The 17,881-nt window shown below is 36.0% G+C and overlaps 1 protein-coding gene across 1 annotated transcript; it reads left to right on the top strand.

The window, feature by feature from the left end:
* Window positions 1–5,475: 5,475 nt before the first annotated feature.
* Window positions 5,476–7,025, top strand: LOC125877351 (uncharacterized). Its single transcript, XM_049558674.1, has 2 exons — window positions 5,476–6,012; window positions 6,102–7,025. The coding sequence occupies exons 1-2, from the start codon at window positions 5,476–5,478 to the stop codon at window positions 7,023–7,025; spliced, it is 1,461 nt and encodes a 486-aa protein (XP_049414631.1).
* Window positions 7,026–17,881: the final 10,856 nt, after the last annotated feature.

Here is a 17,881-nt window from a genome sequence, read left to right as displayed (position 1 = left end):
TATATAATTAGTATATTTTATGAGTATTCGAAAATCGTCTCTAAAAAAAGATTTTGTTTAGTTAAGTATTTGGTCAATTAGTTTAGTTATATAATAGTTTATTTTTTTTTTGAATTAACTAGTGTATAGTAAAGTTAATTATTTTATTTCGTTAACGTTAAGAAGCTCATTAATTAATTTATGTAAAATTATCTTGTTTAAATTGTGACCAAGTTCAGTGATTAAATTAAAATTTGGTTACAATTGAAATTCATTTGGCTATCGTGTAATTGCAATGCTAGTTAATTTCTCACCTTATCCTTATTTCACTTTTGAGACCAAATTTTGGGCCAAAATCCAATTAAATATTCGGCCCACCATACCAATATTCCCAGCCCTTTTCCTTTTTTTTTTGCCAAACAAACTCAGGCCCAAACATAATACATCAGCAGCTACCATAAAATACAGAAACCAGAATGTTGTACGAGTTCTTCTTCTTCCTCTTTCACTCGAATAGCGTGAACCCAGAAACGTTGCAACCAGAATCGCGAACCCAGCCCAGAAAGACACGACTCGACCTGAGCGCGTGTCCTCTCTTCCTCTCGACGTGTCCATCTCGTACAAGAACCATTCGAGAATCGTCCAAATGTCTCCATCTTAGTGCTTCAAGCGTCCTTGCTCCAAGATCAAGCGGCCCTCATTCTCAATCCGTTGAGAATGGGTACCAAATCGAGTCAACAGCCTCTTGACAGGGAAATCAAATTTTAGATGAAAAAAATTCATCCATTTTCCCCCTTTTTTTGTACCTTAGTCTCCTCTATAATAGCTCTTCTCTCTTTAATTGTGGGGGGGGGGGGGGGTTGAAGGGAGACAATGAAAGTAAAACACACAAAAGGGAATGAAAATCCAATATATAGAGGAAAAACAGAAGTATATTTTAGGGCGATAACTCTTATATAATTAGATTTTCTAAGTTCACTACTTTGGAGTTTAAGCTTTCATCGGAATTCGCTGTTACTAGTGGTGGAAAGCTTTGCTCCGCTCGAATTCTCAGTTCGCTGCCTCAAAAGAGGTATAGTTTCTTTACCTTTATCTTTTCCTCTATTTATTTTTGAATTTAGAATGTTAGAAGTTGTTAAGTGAAATGATGAAGTGATATTTCTTAAATCAGTTTCTCGATTTTATTCTGAAAGCTAGTTGAATCTCTATCTTGTTTCGTTCGAGTTATTTGATGTTCGTCTGATTTCAAGTTTGAATACATCGGCTATACATATGTGTTTTCTTTACTGTACATCCATGGCTTTGGGTTGTTTTTCCTTTATGTTCATGATTCCTTGGCTTAGAATCTCATTGTTTTATCCCAATATTATAGAATTCATATATGTTCTTATGTAGCTTGAGTGTTATTTAGGTCCTGTTTTGCTTCGACACATGACAGCGTGATTATTGCTTATCGTAACCTAGAGGTCTTTAATGTGATTTACGTCTTTAACATCAAAGTTTCCAGCTCCTCTTTAGTAAATGATTTGTTCGTTCCCTATGATGCCTTGTCTTTGTTCTTGTTGTTGTTCGAAATATTTGATTTCTTAATTGTTGGCTTCCTTTCGTATTCATTCTCTCTAGTGTAGCATTGGTATTTCTGAACCTCTTTAAATAGTTTAGCTACTCTTTTCTAGGTCAAATGCTCCATAAAAATTGAGTTCTTCCTTGCTAATACCTCTCCTTATTTCGAAATATATTTCAATCTAGTTCGGATGTTTTAACATTACTTATCTTAGTTTTTTATGCCCTTTTGTGTTTTTTAGCTTGCTACTTGCCTTTATTCGAATGCTATATTCATAACTACATCCTTACTTTGGGGTTGCCTGTTTCTTCCGGTGTATAACAACCTTTTAGAAAACAATTATTTCTTCCTTATCATGTGTTACTACCTCAAAAAGATGCCACCATCCGCCTGTCAGGGTTCATTTATTTTCATGGAGTTTAACATGTTTTTGTTCCTTTTGCTATGTTAATAACAATTAATGTAGTAGTACTCTCACATTCCTCTTTATTAATTGTTAACCACTAAGTGTGTTTCTCCAAGTAGAATCTCGGTTTTTCTTTATTTTATGCTTGTTACATCAAATATGTTGGATACATGGTGTTGCATCTTATTATTTAGAGTTAGGTCCCTCGTATTATTATCATGAGTATAAGTCGATTTTCTTGTCAAGGCTACGCCTGTTTGCTTTGGTATCATTGACTCTTCTAAATTATACCCGAGATTTCATGATGAGCTTTTAATTCGTATATTTTATTCTGTTTATGCATGAACTCTCCGGATTGAGTCATTTGGACTCCACATGTTCTCCCTTGCATCTCGAAATAGGACAAGGAGACCTCAATTCCTCCTTTATCGAGTCAACTAACTATAAAAATCGAAGTCCCCGAAAAATTGATGAACAGGAATTGATGCTGATCCAAGATTGTATACACCTAGTGTATATAAATTCGAGAAATGGGTCCAAAGGCCATTAAGTTCTTGTATTTTGTTATTTCAGGCCTAAGCCCCTTGCATTTTAATTATTGTTATTTTGTTAGTTTAGGATAGGTACCAAATGCAAGAAATGGGCCTGAGGCCCTATAGTGAAATTAGTTCACTTTAGTTCCTCTAAGACATGTGCAAATGGGCTATAAAGCCCAAAATGAAATTAGGCCCAAATACTGGCTCAAACGGACAGAAAACCAGATTTGAGCCCAAGTTTCTCTCTTATTTATTTACTTATTTATTTGTGTTTGTTTACTTGTTATTATGTGCTGTTAATCTTAAGGTTTCAAAAAATCAACTCCCCAAAAGACATTTATTTTGAATTAATTACTTAAAATTTAATAAATTATTTATCCTTTATTTGACTTTAAATAATAAATTTTGCAAAGGTAATATCATAATATTTTCCCTCCCCTTAAAATAATTTAAAGTTTAAGTTATGAATTTCCTAAATTTGTAAAGCATTCCTATTTTCTAAATATATTTAGCCAAATAGTCAATTACCGGATAACCTCATGTTAGCGGGCATTTCAGGTGCCTTTAAATCCTTTTTGAAATGCTAATATGAACTCCGAACCCCCTTTTAACATTTTAATTAGATTTCTGTTTTAATCTTTTGGAAAAAATAGTTTTCTTAATTTTATTTTAAAAATTAAGTGGTGACTCTTAAAAAAACGTTGTTTTTTCTTTTTAAAATAAAACAGAATGGCGACTCTGCTGTGGAATTGAATTGTGTTCTAGCCTTAAAATTAATTTGTTTGGCAAATATTTGTTGTTTATTTGCTTATTTGTTTAATTTTAATCAATATTAAACTGTTGCATTATTGGCATGACATATACTTCGTCAAACGATACTTATTTTTATTTTTTACTTAAATGACGATTATATGGGCCGCAATAGTTCGTTAATCAAATTGTTCTCGGGGCACCCTGGCGAATGTAGTTGGCCACTGGATGGTCAACGGTCGTTAACTGTCCCAGCCCTAGTAGTCCGCTTGGGTCAGCAATCTACTATAAATAAAACTCACTCTTAGTCAAAGTAGTGTAGAGATGAACTCAATCTCAAAATTTAGCGCATTTTGAACTAAGATGACCCAACACCCAACACGTGTTGGACCCATTAAAAAGACCACCTTGAATTCAAAATGGCCCACGGCCTAAACAGACTATTATACTTATGTGTTTAAATTTAAAGGATGTATACGTTGTTTGAAAATCATTGTTCCTGGGGGTTGGGAGTTTACTAGTTTGTTAGAGTCAAAGAAAGAGTTGTACAAGCGACTATTCTATACAAAAGTGTGGACATCCAGAGACGACAAGAAACTCAAGAGCGAAGGACCTTTTATGGAAGTTTAGTTTAGGATGGTACTCCTGCGCGAGATTGATTATTTTTTATCTCTTTTTCCCTATTATGTATCCCCATTCGGTTTATTCGCAAAACTTGTATAAATATGGGTTTTGGGGCAATGGAATGTTTCAAATGACGTATACATCTTTCAAATCGTTAGGCCTACCCTTGGAATAAAAGGGTCACATATCCGTTTAGAACGCACAATATTCGTTTATGTGTTATAACTTTTTGTGTGAATATGTTGCTTCATTTGGAGATATTCTAGCTCACTCCTCTTCGAATCTTTTTAGAACCCCTATGCATAAATATCAAGTCACTATCAAAAGTACGTCCAAATACTCTTCGAGTCTTTAGTTTCCTAACTAGAATCAAACTTCTCTTTCAAATTCTAAATCTTACTTTCTCATCTCGGAAAAATAGTCAATTTGCCATCTCAACTCAAAAAGAGATTCAAGGCAGTCGAACTACGTAGGACCTGAATTCTCCCTCGTGAGATACGTAGGCAGCCTTTCAAGACTCGATCCCCATTTTTGAGAAATTTTATCTTCTTCCAACTCTTACAAAGAAATTATAGTTTCATATCAATTGAAAATCAGAAGTATGTTTATGAAAGATACAATCGACTTTGTCTCGACTCGAGTCAACATTTCTTATTCACTTAGATCAAAATCAAATAGACAAATTCTTGTCCATTTAGTCATTACTCTAAATACGTGGGCAAGTTTATCTTCAAGTGGAGCAACTCTTATGTGTTTGTGGTCGTATGTGTGATATTTTGTATTATTTATCATCTACATAGACTAACACGTTTATCTTTTGAGTTATTTTTCTTTGTCAAGTACTTAGAACTGATTTGTGTTGATAAGTTGGTTGTTTATCCTTATTTCACAAGATCTAAGGCCCCCTAAGATTCCTTCCCCGATCAAAGTTTGCAAAAAGGAAAGACAGTAATGGGTGATAACAATGACGAGATTAGCTTGACTGATGTTGTCGTGGCTCAGTACGCCGTCGCTGATCAAAATGAATTAATTATGCAGTTGATGCAATAGATTGCCGAAATGAGGATCGAAATGCAAAGAAGACAAGATTTATCTAATCCAACTTTCGCTTTCAACCCTCCAGGAGATGGAAGACCTCCACTCCACTTTCCTCCACCAAGCGCATAACAGGTTCATAGCCCGCCCTCTAACCCCGCTCAAAATCCCCTAATCATTGATCTAACAGCCCCAAATCCCCATCATGCCTCTGTCTCTTACCAAGCGCCACCTCCTCCACAAGGTACCGACCCCCAAACCTTTCCTCCTCATCAAAATGCCAAACCGCAAGCTTGCCCTCCCCCTCAAAATCAAAATGTTAACAATCCCCAAACCTTCCCCCATCACCAAAATCAACATACCAACCCACAGACTTTCCCCCAAAATTACCAAACCACTAAAAATACCCAGAATCCCTCAATTGCTCTGCCATTGCCTCAAAAGACTACTTTCCAAATTCCAATTCCAAATGAACCTTATGCCAACTGTTCCAAGCTTGATCACTATGAGGAACAAGAGGGAGAGTGGAGGCCAATGGAAAAGGCAACAAGTTGAATATGAAAGAAGAGATTAGGAAAACCATGAAGGAGCTGCATTGTATTCCTGAAGTCAATGGGTTGAGTTATGAGTATCTGTGCACCCATCCGAATCTGGATCTCCCGAAAGGGTTTAAAGTGCCAAAATTTGACACTTTCGAAGGAACAAAGAATTCCTTGGCACACCTGAGAGCCTACTGTGACCAGCTCGTGGGAGTCGGAAGGAATGAAGCCTTATTAATGTGGCTCTTTAGCCGAAGTTTGAATGGAAAAGCCTTGGAATGGTTTACTTCCCATGAGATAAAGCAGTGGTCTAGTTGGAATGCACTAGCTAAAGATTTCATCGAACGGTTCGCCTATAATGTGGAAATCGTTCCTAATCGCTATTCTCTAGAGAGAATTAAGCGGAAATCCCCTGAAAGCTATCGTGAATATGCGTATAGGTGGAGGAAAGAGGCCTCCCGGGTTCGATCTACTATGTCTGAGAAAGGGATCGTTGAAGTGTTCATATGCATTCAAGAGCCAGAGTATTATGACAGTGTAATGTTGCTCATTGGAGCAAATTTTGCGGAGATAGTCAAGGTGAGTGAAGCTATCGACATGGGATTAAAACTGGAAAGATTTCTCGCGTTGCCGCCCTAACCGAATCTTTAGGATTGTTGAAAAAAAAGAGGGAGGGTGTGTCTTCTATTTCGTGCGCATCTGATGGAAAAGGACACTTCACAAAATTCTCACCTTACGAAGGTTATCCTCGAGCTCCTCAAAATTCATATCCAGTTTGTTATACCCAATCAGGTTATCAAACTCCACCATTGAGTTACCAAATTTTACCTCCTAATTACCAAACTCCACTAGCGAGTTACCAAATTCCATCTCTTGTTTACCAGACTCCATCTCCACATTACCAAAATACCTATCCATATTACCAAGCTCCATCAGTTAATTGTTCAAATATCCAATCAAGTTACCAAATTCCACCCCCGCACTACCAAAATACCCCTCCCAGCTATCGAGCTCCACAATACCCAAATTTCCAAACGCAAGCACCAACTCACCAAAATCCTCCAAACTACTGTCAAATACCTTCATATCCAAGAAATAATTACAATCATCCTCGCCTAAATCTTGAGAAGAAACCTTCAAAAGTCTTTACTCCGTTGGTTGAGAGCCGAACACAACTTTTTGAAAGATTGAAATCAGCTGGCCTGATACAGACAATTGATCCAAAAAATATAAATGGCAACTCCAAGCTTTATAGACCCGATCTTCACTGTGCTTACCATTCAGGAGGTGCTGGGCATATTACTGAGGATTGTATCAACTTGAAGCATAAAATTCAAGACTTGATAGATCAAAAGGTCGTCACTCTTCAGACTGCCACTCCTAATGTCAATAGTAACCCCATGCCAAAGCATAGAGGGGTAACTATTAATATGGTTAAAGTCGAAGAAGATTTGAATGTGAAGAAAGTTATAATCTCAGCCTACCTTGAAAAGCTTGAGAAAGTTGTCGCCTCTCCAACCAAAAGAGAGAAATCCAAATTTGTGATCATGACACCTCATCAAGCTTTTGCTTTAGTGCTGAAGGAGGGTTAGAACAAGCAGAAGTTCGATCAAGTTTTTCCAAAATCATTGTCTCACTTATATCAGTCTTTTCCAGTGCAAAATGGTTTAGGGGTAGGGATCAAAAATTGGTTCAAAGAAGGTGATATTGTGCTTGAAGAAACAATTGAGACATCCGTCATACCAGACAGCGAGTCAAATGAAAAAATGCCTAATTGGACATCCACTTCGCTCTTGATTCTTAGCTCGTATTGGTAGACATAAATATGTTTTTATGTTGTTTCTAAAATTGGTAGTGTTTCGAATGAGGCCCGAGACCCATCTTTTACTCTAATTTTGCCTCACTATGTTTTAATCTCCCTCCTCATATTTTGAAAAAGACAAAATGATTTATCGTCATGGCCAAAGTTCTATTTTTCTTGTTTCAAATGAAAACCTCATTTAATGCAGAAATTTGCTTTACTTGCCTTATATTCTCCATCTAATAGTATCTGTCTATGATTTCAGTGAAAATATTTTCAAATCTGCCAATAGCATGTCATGTCACAAGATGAATGAACAAAATAGGGTTGATGCAGACGAATTTAATGACTACAATGAAATGATCATGGTACCTAAACACCTAGTTGAGGAATTCAGACAATTCGAGAGTCACAATGAGCCGAATTTAGGAGAGATTAGAATAGTGAATCAGGAAAATAATGAATGCATCAAAGAAATCAAAATTGGTGCCTATCTGACAAAAGCACAGGAGAGATAACTCATCAATTTGCTTAAAGAACAAATTAATACATTTGTTTGATGACATTACATGGTTGAGCGTGAACATTGGATCTCACAAGTCGTCAATCTGCTTAAATATTGTTAAAAAATACCATGTTTGAAGACTCAATTTTTATCTTTTCCTTGTAACCACCTCTATTTACTTGTAATCCTTTATGCTTAGAATATATACCTTTGTAATGAACTATGTCTGACCTGAATTCTTAAGAATGAGATACGTAGGCGGCCTATGTCGGCCTCGGTCACCCCTTTATCCCTTTTTAATGTTTCCTTTTGTACTTGAACTACGTTGACTTGAATTCTCAAGAATGAGATATGTAGGTGGCCTATGTCGGCCTCGGTCGTTTTCTCATTTAATTTTCTATTTTTGTTCATCCTCGAGAGGGGAACTACGTTTGACCTGATTTCTGCCTTAACGGGATACGTAGGAGCCACAACGGCTCGGTCATATCTCCCGTAAGAGTTCTTTTTTCCTTTACAATAGAAACTGGGACAGAATTTTTGAGAGGGACTCAAAAATTCTAGAGAAAAGGATCTCTCTAATAAGTCGAGACTGAAGATACATTGAGAGTTGCAACTGGGACAGAATTTTTGAGAGGGTCTCAAAAATTCTACCAGTCATATATCAACAGTCGAGATACTCTAATACATCTAATTGGGACAGAATTTTTAAAAGGGTCTCAAAAATTCTACAAGTCATATATCAACAGTTCGAGATACTCTAATACATCTAAATGGGATAAAAAGTTTTAGGATGCCCTCAAAATTTCTTCAAGCAACACTAGAAGTTTGTAGTCAATTTTGAATATTTCGAGCATGATTTGAAGTTTAAACTAACTTCAAATGATCTCTGGCATCGTTAAAGTTCATAGTCAACTACAACAATCTCCGACAACTTTAAATTTCAGAGTCAACTACAAAACTTCCCGATTATAGTCGATTTTGGGAGAACAATGTTAGAAAATTTTCAAGCTCTAAGGATTCTTTGAATTCTCCAGAACTAGCTATCGAACACACCAAAGTTTCGAACCAAGGACGTTCGTTTAAGCTTGACGTGACATGACACTTGGCAATGACCTTTTCAATTACAGTTTTTTGAAAACCTTTTTCTTAAAGAAATTATCTAAATGTTTCAAATATTTTGTATAAAAAGTTTTGTCTTGTCTACCGAGAAGCAAGAGATCAGAGCGATCAATTGAAGATAGCAAGACGAGGAGCAAGTGATTGAAAAAAGCAACACAAATCAGTTTGTTTTAAAAATTAACAATTTTTCTGTGGATGCAAGTCTATGAGATTGCCTCAAGTTCATCATATTTCTCCATTCAAAGAATATGGAAAAGTCAAAATGGCGAGGAGCTCTCCAAAATTGACAACTTTTCTGTGGATGCAGGAAAGTCATTTAAGTTTTTCAGAAGAAAAAGAAAGAGTTTAGAATATGAGCAACACCACCTCGTTTAAATTCCCAGCAAAGCATAAGTCATAACGAAAACAAAGTGTTCAAAATGGGAACAAGTGAAAGCATCACTCTCAGGATATACAAGCATCTTCGATGACACGAGATTACACTTTTTAGCATCAAGAACATTTGAAGACTATTCACGAATCTCACTGATATCAGACGCGGTAATGTGAACTACCATGAGGGACATCATCTTTACCACCCAAATGGACATTCATAGAGTATTATCAAATGAGATAATACCATCACCCATAGGGACATCATCGTCATTCTATCAATGGAATATCCTCATCCTACCAACGTATCTTCATTTTCATTGACATCATCCTATCGAAGGATCTTCATTATCGTTATCCTACCAATTGATCATCGACTTTATCCTACCAATGAATCTTTATTATCCTACTAATGAATCTTTATTATCCTACCAATGGATCATGGACATTATCCTACCAATGGATCAACATTATCCTACCAATGGATCATCAACATCATCCTATCAATGGATCAACATCATCATACCGACGGATCTTCATTAACATTATTCTACCAATGGATCATTAACGTTATCCTACCAATGGATCAACATTATCTTACCAATGGATCATCAATATATTCTTATTAAAGGATCAACATCATCGTACCGACGGATCTTCATTATCATTATCCTACTAATGGATCATCATTATTATCCTACCAATGGATCATCAAAATTATCCTACCAATGGATCAACATTGTCTTACCGACGGATCTTCATCATCATCAGCATCATCCCGGCGAATCTTTATTATCATCATCCAACCAATGGATCTTCATCAATATTATCCTATCAGTGGATCATTGTTAATCATCATTTTATCGATGGAGCATTATCATCCTATCGATAAAGTAGCATCATCCTATAGATGGATCAACATCACTCTACCAATTGATTATCGTCATCCTATCAATGAAGCATCATCATCATCCTATTGATGGAGTAGCATCAACATCATCTTATCGATGAAGCAACATAATCATCATATCATTATCGTTATCCTATCAATGAAGAATCATTATCCTACCAATGAAGCATCAACATCAGTATCCTATCGATGGAGCATCATCATCATCCTATCATGTAGCAGAATTATTCTACCAATGGATCAATATTATCCTACCAATGGTTTATCGTCATCTTTCCCATGAAGAATCATCACCATTATTTTCATTTGCAAGAACGTCATTAAGATATCCATCAATATATTACATCAGTCTATGTTTTATTACTTCGATATCAAAGAAAGAGTACATTGAAGATTATATTACAAATATGAAATACGAGCTTTATTTGCTTTACGTCAGAATAGAGCAAGCTGACGTCAAATGTTCAAGGAGAGCAATTAAGTGTCAACACGGTAAAAGACACTATCTCCCCATTTGAATTACATTTTTTATTCTAATGAGTTTTATCTCAATCTTGTCGAGAGCATCCAAGAGGATGAATTCTCAAGTCAAACCACAGGTGCGGATGACATCAACAAAGATGCAGTACAACGTGAAACGTTTTCTTAGCAGCGAACTGAGACATAGTTCGAAGAGGAGTGCCAAACTCTTAGGACACGAGCAGAGAAACGACTTCCACCACAATCAAACCACACCCATATCAGAAGACATGTGGGTTTTATTTAGGTTTATTGGTTTCAGTTTCACATCAGGAAAAATTTGGTTTTCACCGGAAACGGCTTTCCAATCCGAGTGGCAATGCACCAAGAGCTTTGGAAATTATGTCCATGTAAGTTCTTAATTATAGGTGTGAAGTGAACCACATTCATGTCTTAGAGGTTGCAAGCCTCTTTTTCATACTCGACTTATTTTGTCACTCCTCCCAATCGAAGGTTATCTTAGCATAAGAGATTTCCTTTTCAACCGATCGAGTCGAACTACAAACAGCCTGATTCCCTAAGTGGAGGGATATGTAGGCGGGTTCAATGTTGAAAACTCGGTTGTAATCTGACATTCTCTCTTAAATCTTATTCCCTAGCATTCTGGTCTTTTTATATTTCGATATCGGAATAGCTTTTGAATTCTTTCATAATCGTACGTTAAATCAAGCATATCGAACTACAAGTGGCCTGAATTCTCATATAACCTGAGATATGTAGGAGACCCGACACCGGGGTTTGGCCATAATTCCTAAAGTCCGTACCAAAATCCCTTTTCTAAAGAGATGGATATGTGGTCGGTCAAAATTGAATTTGTTAATTTCATTTTCCTCAAATTTCTTTCATCAATCCAAGTCAAACGAGGGACAGTTGTTCACACCCTATTTGGACCTCCACAATATAGATTAATCATCGAGTTTCTTCAATTTCAAACGATTTGAAATAATTAGTTTTAGAAAATTTCAAAAAGAAAAAAAAATATATAAACAAATAAATAAATAAATAAATATTAGTTTACAAGTTATTTTTAAATGGTTTGTTGCTTTTATAATTTTTTAATAATATATCTTTTATATAATTTTGTATATAATTAGTATATTTTATGAATATTTGAAAATCATCTCTAAAAAAAAAGATTTTGTTTTAGTTAAGTATTTGGTCAATTAGTTTAGTTATATAATAGTTTTTTTTTTGAATTAACTAGTGTATAGTTAAGTTAATTGTTTTATTTTGTTAAGGTTAAGAAGCTCATTAATTAATTTATGTAAAATTGTCTTGTTTAAATTGTGACCAAGTTCAGCAATTAAATTAAAATTTCGTTACAATTGAAATTCATTTGGCTATCGTGTAATTGCAATGCTAGTCAATTTCTCACCTTATCCTTATTTCACTTTTGAGACCAAATTTTGGGCCAAAATCCAATTCAATATTTGGCCCATCATACCAATATTCCCAGCCCTTTTTTCTTTTTCTTTTTTTCTGCCAAAGAAACTCAGGCCCAAACATAATACATCAACAGCTACCATAAAAAACAGAAACCAGAATGTTGTACGCGTTCTTCTTCTTCTTCCTCTTTCATGCCAACAATATGAACCCAGAAAAGCTGCAACCAGAATCGCGAACCCAGCCCGAAAAGATGTGACCCGACCCCAGCACGTGTCTTCTATTCCTCTCGACGTGTCCATCTCGTACAAGAACCGTTCGAGAATCATCCAGATGTCTCCATCTCCACGCTTCAAGCATCTTTGCTCTAAGATCAAGCGGCCCTCATTCTCAATCCGTTGAAAATGGGTACGAAATCGAGTCAACAGCTTTATCGCTTGACAGGGAATTCGAATTACAATTGAAAAAATTCATCCATTTTACCCCTCTTTTTGTAATTTAGTCTCCTTTATAAAAGCTTTGCTCTCTTTCATTGTTAGGGGGAGGGGGGGGGGGAGGGGGGAATTGAAGGGAGACAACGAAAGTAAAAAACATAAAAGGGAATTGAAAATCCAATATAGAGAGGAAAAACAGAAGTATATTTTAGGGCAATCACTCTTATATAATTAAAGTTTCTGAGTTCATTACATTGGAGTTTAAGCTTTCATCGGAATTCTTTGTTGCTGGTGGTGGAAAGCTTTGCTCCGCTCGAATTCTCAGTTCGCTGCCTCAAAAGAGGTAAAGTTTCTTTACCTTTAGCTTTTCCTCTGTTTATTTTGGAATTTAGAATGTTAGAAGTTGTTAAGTGAAATGATGAAGTGATATTTCTTAAATCAGTTTCTCGATTTTATTCTGAAAGCTAGCTGAATCTCTATCTTGTTTCGTTCGAGTTGTTTGATGTTCGTCTGATTTCAAGTTTTAATACATCAGCTATACATATGTGTTTTCTTTACTGTACAACCATGACTTTGGGTTGTTTTTCCTTTCTGTTCATGATTCCTTGGCTTAGACTCTCATTGTATTAGCCCAATATTGTAGAATTCATATATGTTCGTGTGTAGCTTGAGTGTTATTTAGGTCCTATTTTGCTTCGACACATGACAACGTGATTATTGCTTATCGTAACCTAGAGGTCTTTAATGTGATTTACATCTTTAACATCAAAGTTTACAGCTCCTTTTTAGTAACTGATTTGTTCGTTCCCTGTGATGCCTTGTCTTTGTTCTTGTTATTGTTCGAAATATTTGATTTCCTAATTGCTGGCTTCCTTTTGTATTTGTTCTCTTTAGTGTAGCATTGGTATTTCCGAACCTCTTTAAATAGTTTCGCTACTCTTTTCTAGGTCAAATGCTCCATAAAAATTGAGTTCCTCCTTTGTAATGCCTCTCCTTATTTTGAAATATATTTCAATCTACTTCAGATTTTTTAACATTACTTATCTTAGTTTTTTATGTCTTTTGTATTTTTTAGCTTGCTACTTGCCTTTATTCGAATGTTATATTCGTAACTACATCCTTACTTTGGGGTTGCCTGTTGCTTCCGGTGTATAACAACCTTTTAGAAAACAATTACTTCTTCCTTATCATGTGTTACTACCTCAATAAGATGCCACCATCCACATGTCAGTGTTCATTTATTTTCATGGAGTTTAACAAGTTTTTGTTCCTTTTGCTATGTTAATAACAATTAATGTAGTAGTACTCTCACATTCCTCTTTATTAATTGTTAACCACTAAGTATGTTTCTCCAAGTAGAATCTCGGTTTTTTCTTTATTTTATGTTTGTTACATCAAAGATGTTGGATACATGGTGTTGCATCTTATTATTCAGAGTTAGGTCCCTCGTATTATTATCATGAGTATAAGTCAATTTTCTTATCAAGGCTACGCCTGTTTGCTTTGGTATCATTGACTCTTCTAAATTATACTCGAGATTTCATGATGAACTTTTAATTCGTATATTTTATTTTGTTTATGCATGAACTCTCTTGGATTGAGTCATTTGGACTCCACATGTTCTCCCTTGCATCTCGAAATAGGAGAAGGAGACCTCATTTCCTCCTTTATCGAGTCAACCAACTATAAAAATCAAAGTCCCCAAAAAATTGACGAACATGAATTGATATTGATCCGAGATTGTATACACCTAGTGTATATAATTTCGAGAAATGGGTCCAAAGGCCTCCAAATTAAGTTCTTGTATTTTGTTATTTTGGGCCTAAGCCCCTCACATTTTAATTGTCGTTATTTTGTTAGTTTAGAACATGTATCAAATGCAAAAATTGGGCCTGAGGCCCTATAGTGAAATTAGTTCACTTTAGTTCCTCTAAGACAGGTGCAAATGGGATATAAAGCCCAAAATGAAATTAGGCCCAAATGCTGGTCCAAACGGTCAGATAACCAGACTTGGGCCCAAGTTTCTCTCTTTTTTTTTTTTTCATTTATTTGTGTTTGTTTACTTGTTATTTTGTGTTGTTAATCTTAAGGTTTCAAAAATTCAACTCCCCAAAAGACACCCATTTTGAATTAACTACTTAAAATTTAATAAATTAGTTATCCTTTATTTGACTTTAAAAAATAAATTTTGCAAAGGTAATATCATAATATTTTCCCTCCCCTTAAAATAATTTAAAGTTTAAGTTATGAATTTCCTAAATTTGTAAAGCATGCCTATTTTCTAAAAATATTTAGCCAAATAGTTAATTACCGGATAACCGCATGTTAGCGGGCATTTTGGGCGCCTTTAAATCCTTTCCGAAATGATAATATGAACCCCGAACCCCCTTTTAACATTTTCATTAGATTTCTGTTTAGTTTTCTTATTTTTACTTTAAAAATTAAGTGGCGACTCTTAAAAACCCGTCTTTTTTTTTCTTTTTAAAATAAAACACATATCACCTATGAGCATTGCCGAACGACATTCTTCCTCTACCAAGTCGGACACCCCCATCACTAACATATTCAATTTAGCCCTTGAGTCTGCCACTATAGTTGGAGCATACTTGGATAGCTGGGTGAACTTAAGAGCATACTTTTTCACACTCATACCTCCTTGACGAAAGTTAATGAATTCTTGCATCTTTCGTTCCCTTAACTCTAGTGGAAAGAACCTATCAAGGAATACCGATTTGAACATCTCCCAATCTATAGGACCCGTCCTATTGGCCTCTTACCCTTCCATTGTTCATACAAAACTTGAGCCACATATTTCAATTGGTAGGTGGCCAACTCCGCCTTCTCTTGTGGAGACACTCCCATAATATCAATCACTTTATTAACCTCGTCAACAAACCTTTGGGGGATCTTCTTCCACTTTAGAGCTATAAAATTCGGGAGGGTTCATTCTAGAAAAGTCCCTAACCCTTGAAGCGACATTCACATTAGTGTTCACATGAGTCCCAACATCTCTATTGGCTTGGGCCGTCATGGCTTGGGCTTGAGTTGTCACGGCTTGAGCTTGAGCCGTCATGGCTTAGGTCAATATTAGAAAAGCCGACCTAACCTCCACATCCGACATAGCCGGAGGATTAACCAGAGCTTGGTTTACTTGAGAAGCTTGATTACCTTGAAGAGCTTCCTCATTCACATTGTCACCCTCCACTCTTCTTGCGGTAGCCTTTTGTGTATTCATTTCCTGAAGACACAAGATAAATATTAATAGAGGGACTTTTATAGAGTTAAACTCTAAGGCACCATTTAAGAGTAATGAAAGAAGTGAAATTTCCTAACATCTTATAGCCTCTCATTTATAAATGTGGCGCGCTTCACACTCATGAACAAGACTCTACTAGACGTGGCTTATGAGACATTATCCTAGAATCATTCTAAACCTTGTGCTCTGAAACCAAATTTGTCATGACCCAAGGATATCTCCTAGACGTAACATGACACATAGGACCCCGAAAGGAACCATGTAAATCACTTCGCATATCATAACATAAAGCATTAGAATAATAAGAGTAAAAATGCATTTAAGTCCAAAAGTTTCATAAAAGCAACTAGACTTGTCTCAATTAGCCATCTATTACAATCGAAGTATCAAATAGGGTCACATCCCTTACAAACAAAAATCCAAAAGTCTAATACAATGAAATAAATGAACTACAAGATACCACTCGTCCTCGAATCCATAAGGACTCACCACAAGCAAGGAGAATAGTTGGTCCAAGCTTTGAACAAGAAGGAAGATCGCCTCAAACACCGGACCCTACACTCATAGAAAAATGTAAAAAATATGGGTTAGCACAAAAATGCACCAAGTATGGTAGTCATGCATAAAATCATGAAGACATGCTAAAAGGGACATTTTAGTTGAAAAGCATGCACTTTGTCAAGCTTAAGAATCATCATGAAGATTAGTGCAAAAGCATAAGTCATAAGCATATTCAACACATAGTTCATCATATCATAATGGAAACATACCATAAATACTCTCAAAGCATCAGTGTGCAATTCATGAATAAGATCCCATAATCCTACCCACACTAAGGAAAGCTTCTTAAGTAACTATAGTTTATATTCTTGTTCATACTATCATAGTGGGATTAGCCTTAACCGACATAGACCATGTGAGTTTAATCATGGAATCCAATGTCTACCCCACACCGAAAAGGGGTTGTCCTACTTGCCTAAGGTAGAACCATACTCTTAGCTTAGGTGGATCCACTATCTCAAGACCTATGAGGGCACATAGTTTATGGGATAATGAGATTGCTTCTATAAACCCGCCCTCTACTAACAGAGGAGCTTCCCTCTCATTGTCAATATCCTCTCGATACTAAGCCTAATTCCCATTGAGTACATATTAATTCTTGACTTAAATTGATTATTATGGAAGAATGTCTTGACACTCAATCCAACATAACTCATACTAAAGCTCTTAGATTCAATGGGTGAGTCTAGGGTAATTCATGGATTCTTAGGGAATTCAACTTAAAATCATATAAAATCACCAATATATCCACAATTAAACATAATCCAATCATTTAAAATGAATTTGAAAGGCACTCATGAGATTGAAGTCAAACCCTAACTTTTGGGTTTTCTAACTTTGAAATTAGGGGTTTTGAAGGGGATCCATAGGTAGCCTCTACCCATGGATGAAGAACTACCATACCTTGATGAAGAATTACCACGAATTTGAGGAGAAAAGATGGATCATTTAACCCTAGCTTCAACTTTCTTCTTCTTCTTCCTTGGAGTTCTAGAGAGAATATTTTAGAGAGGGTTTTAGTTTTGATTTGGGGATTTAGAAATTATGATTTAGAAGACTTAATTTGGTGACTAAAAATCTTTATATAGGTGTCCTAATTTAGTTTAAAACGACGTCACTTAATCCCCACTTAAAATAGGAAATTCCCCTAATGCCCCTAAGTGAAACTGCCTTTTGGTAGTTACAGGCAAGACCTACGACCCCCACCCACGGACCGTGGGTGGGACCACGACCGTTCCTGTCACGACCCAAGCCTAGGGCCTAGACGTGACCGGCGAATGGGGAACCCGAAGGAACCCCAAACAAGCCTCATAGCGTATCATTACACATCCTTGGTCGCGGAAGCAATTAAAATGACCATAAGCAATAAGCATAATCAAAGGGGAAATCGGGACTAAGGGAGCAAGAAAAAAGGAAGAAGAAATGATACATAAATACCATAGATGAATCAAGCTCAAACATAATACACAACTTGTCCAACACCACCTCTAAACATAGGTACTTTAGCGGGGGCCAAGACAAACAACTGGGCTCACCCTCATAGTCAAAACATAACTAAAAGGAAAAGTCTTATACATAGCAAAAGATC

This window comes from Solanum stenotomum, chromosome 9 (assembly GCF_019186545.1).
Source record: "Solanum stenotomum isolate F172 chromosome 9, ASM1918654v1, whole genome shotgun sequence".
NCBI lineage: Eukaryota > Viridiplantae > Streptophyta > Magnoliopsida > Solanales > Solanaceae > Solanum > Solanum stenotomum.
Note: the sequence above shows the minus strand (reverse complement) of the source record. Positions and strands in the feature narration are given on the sequence as shown.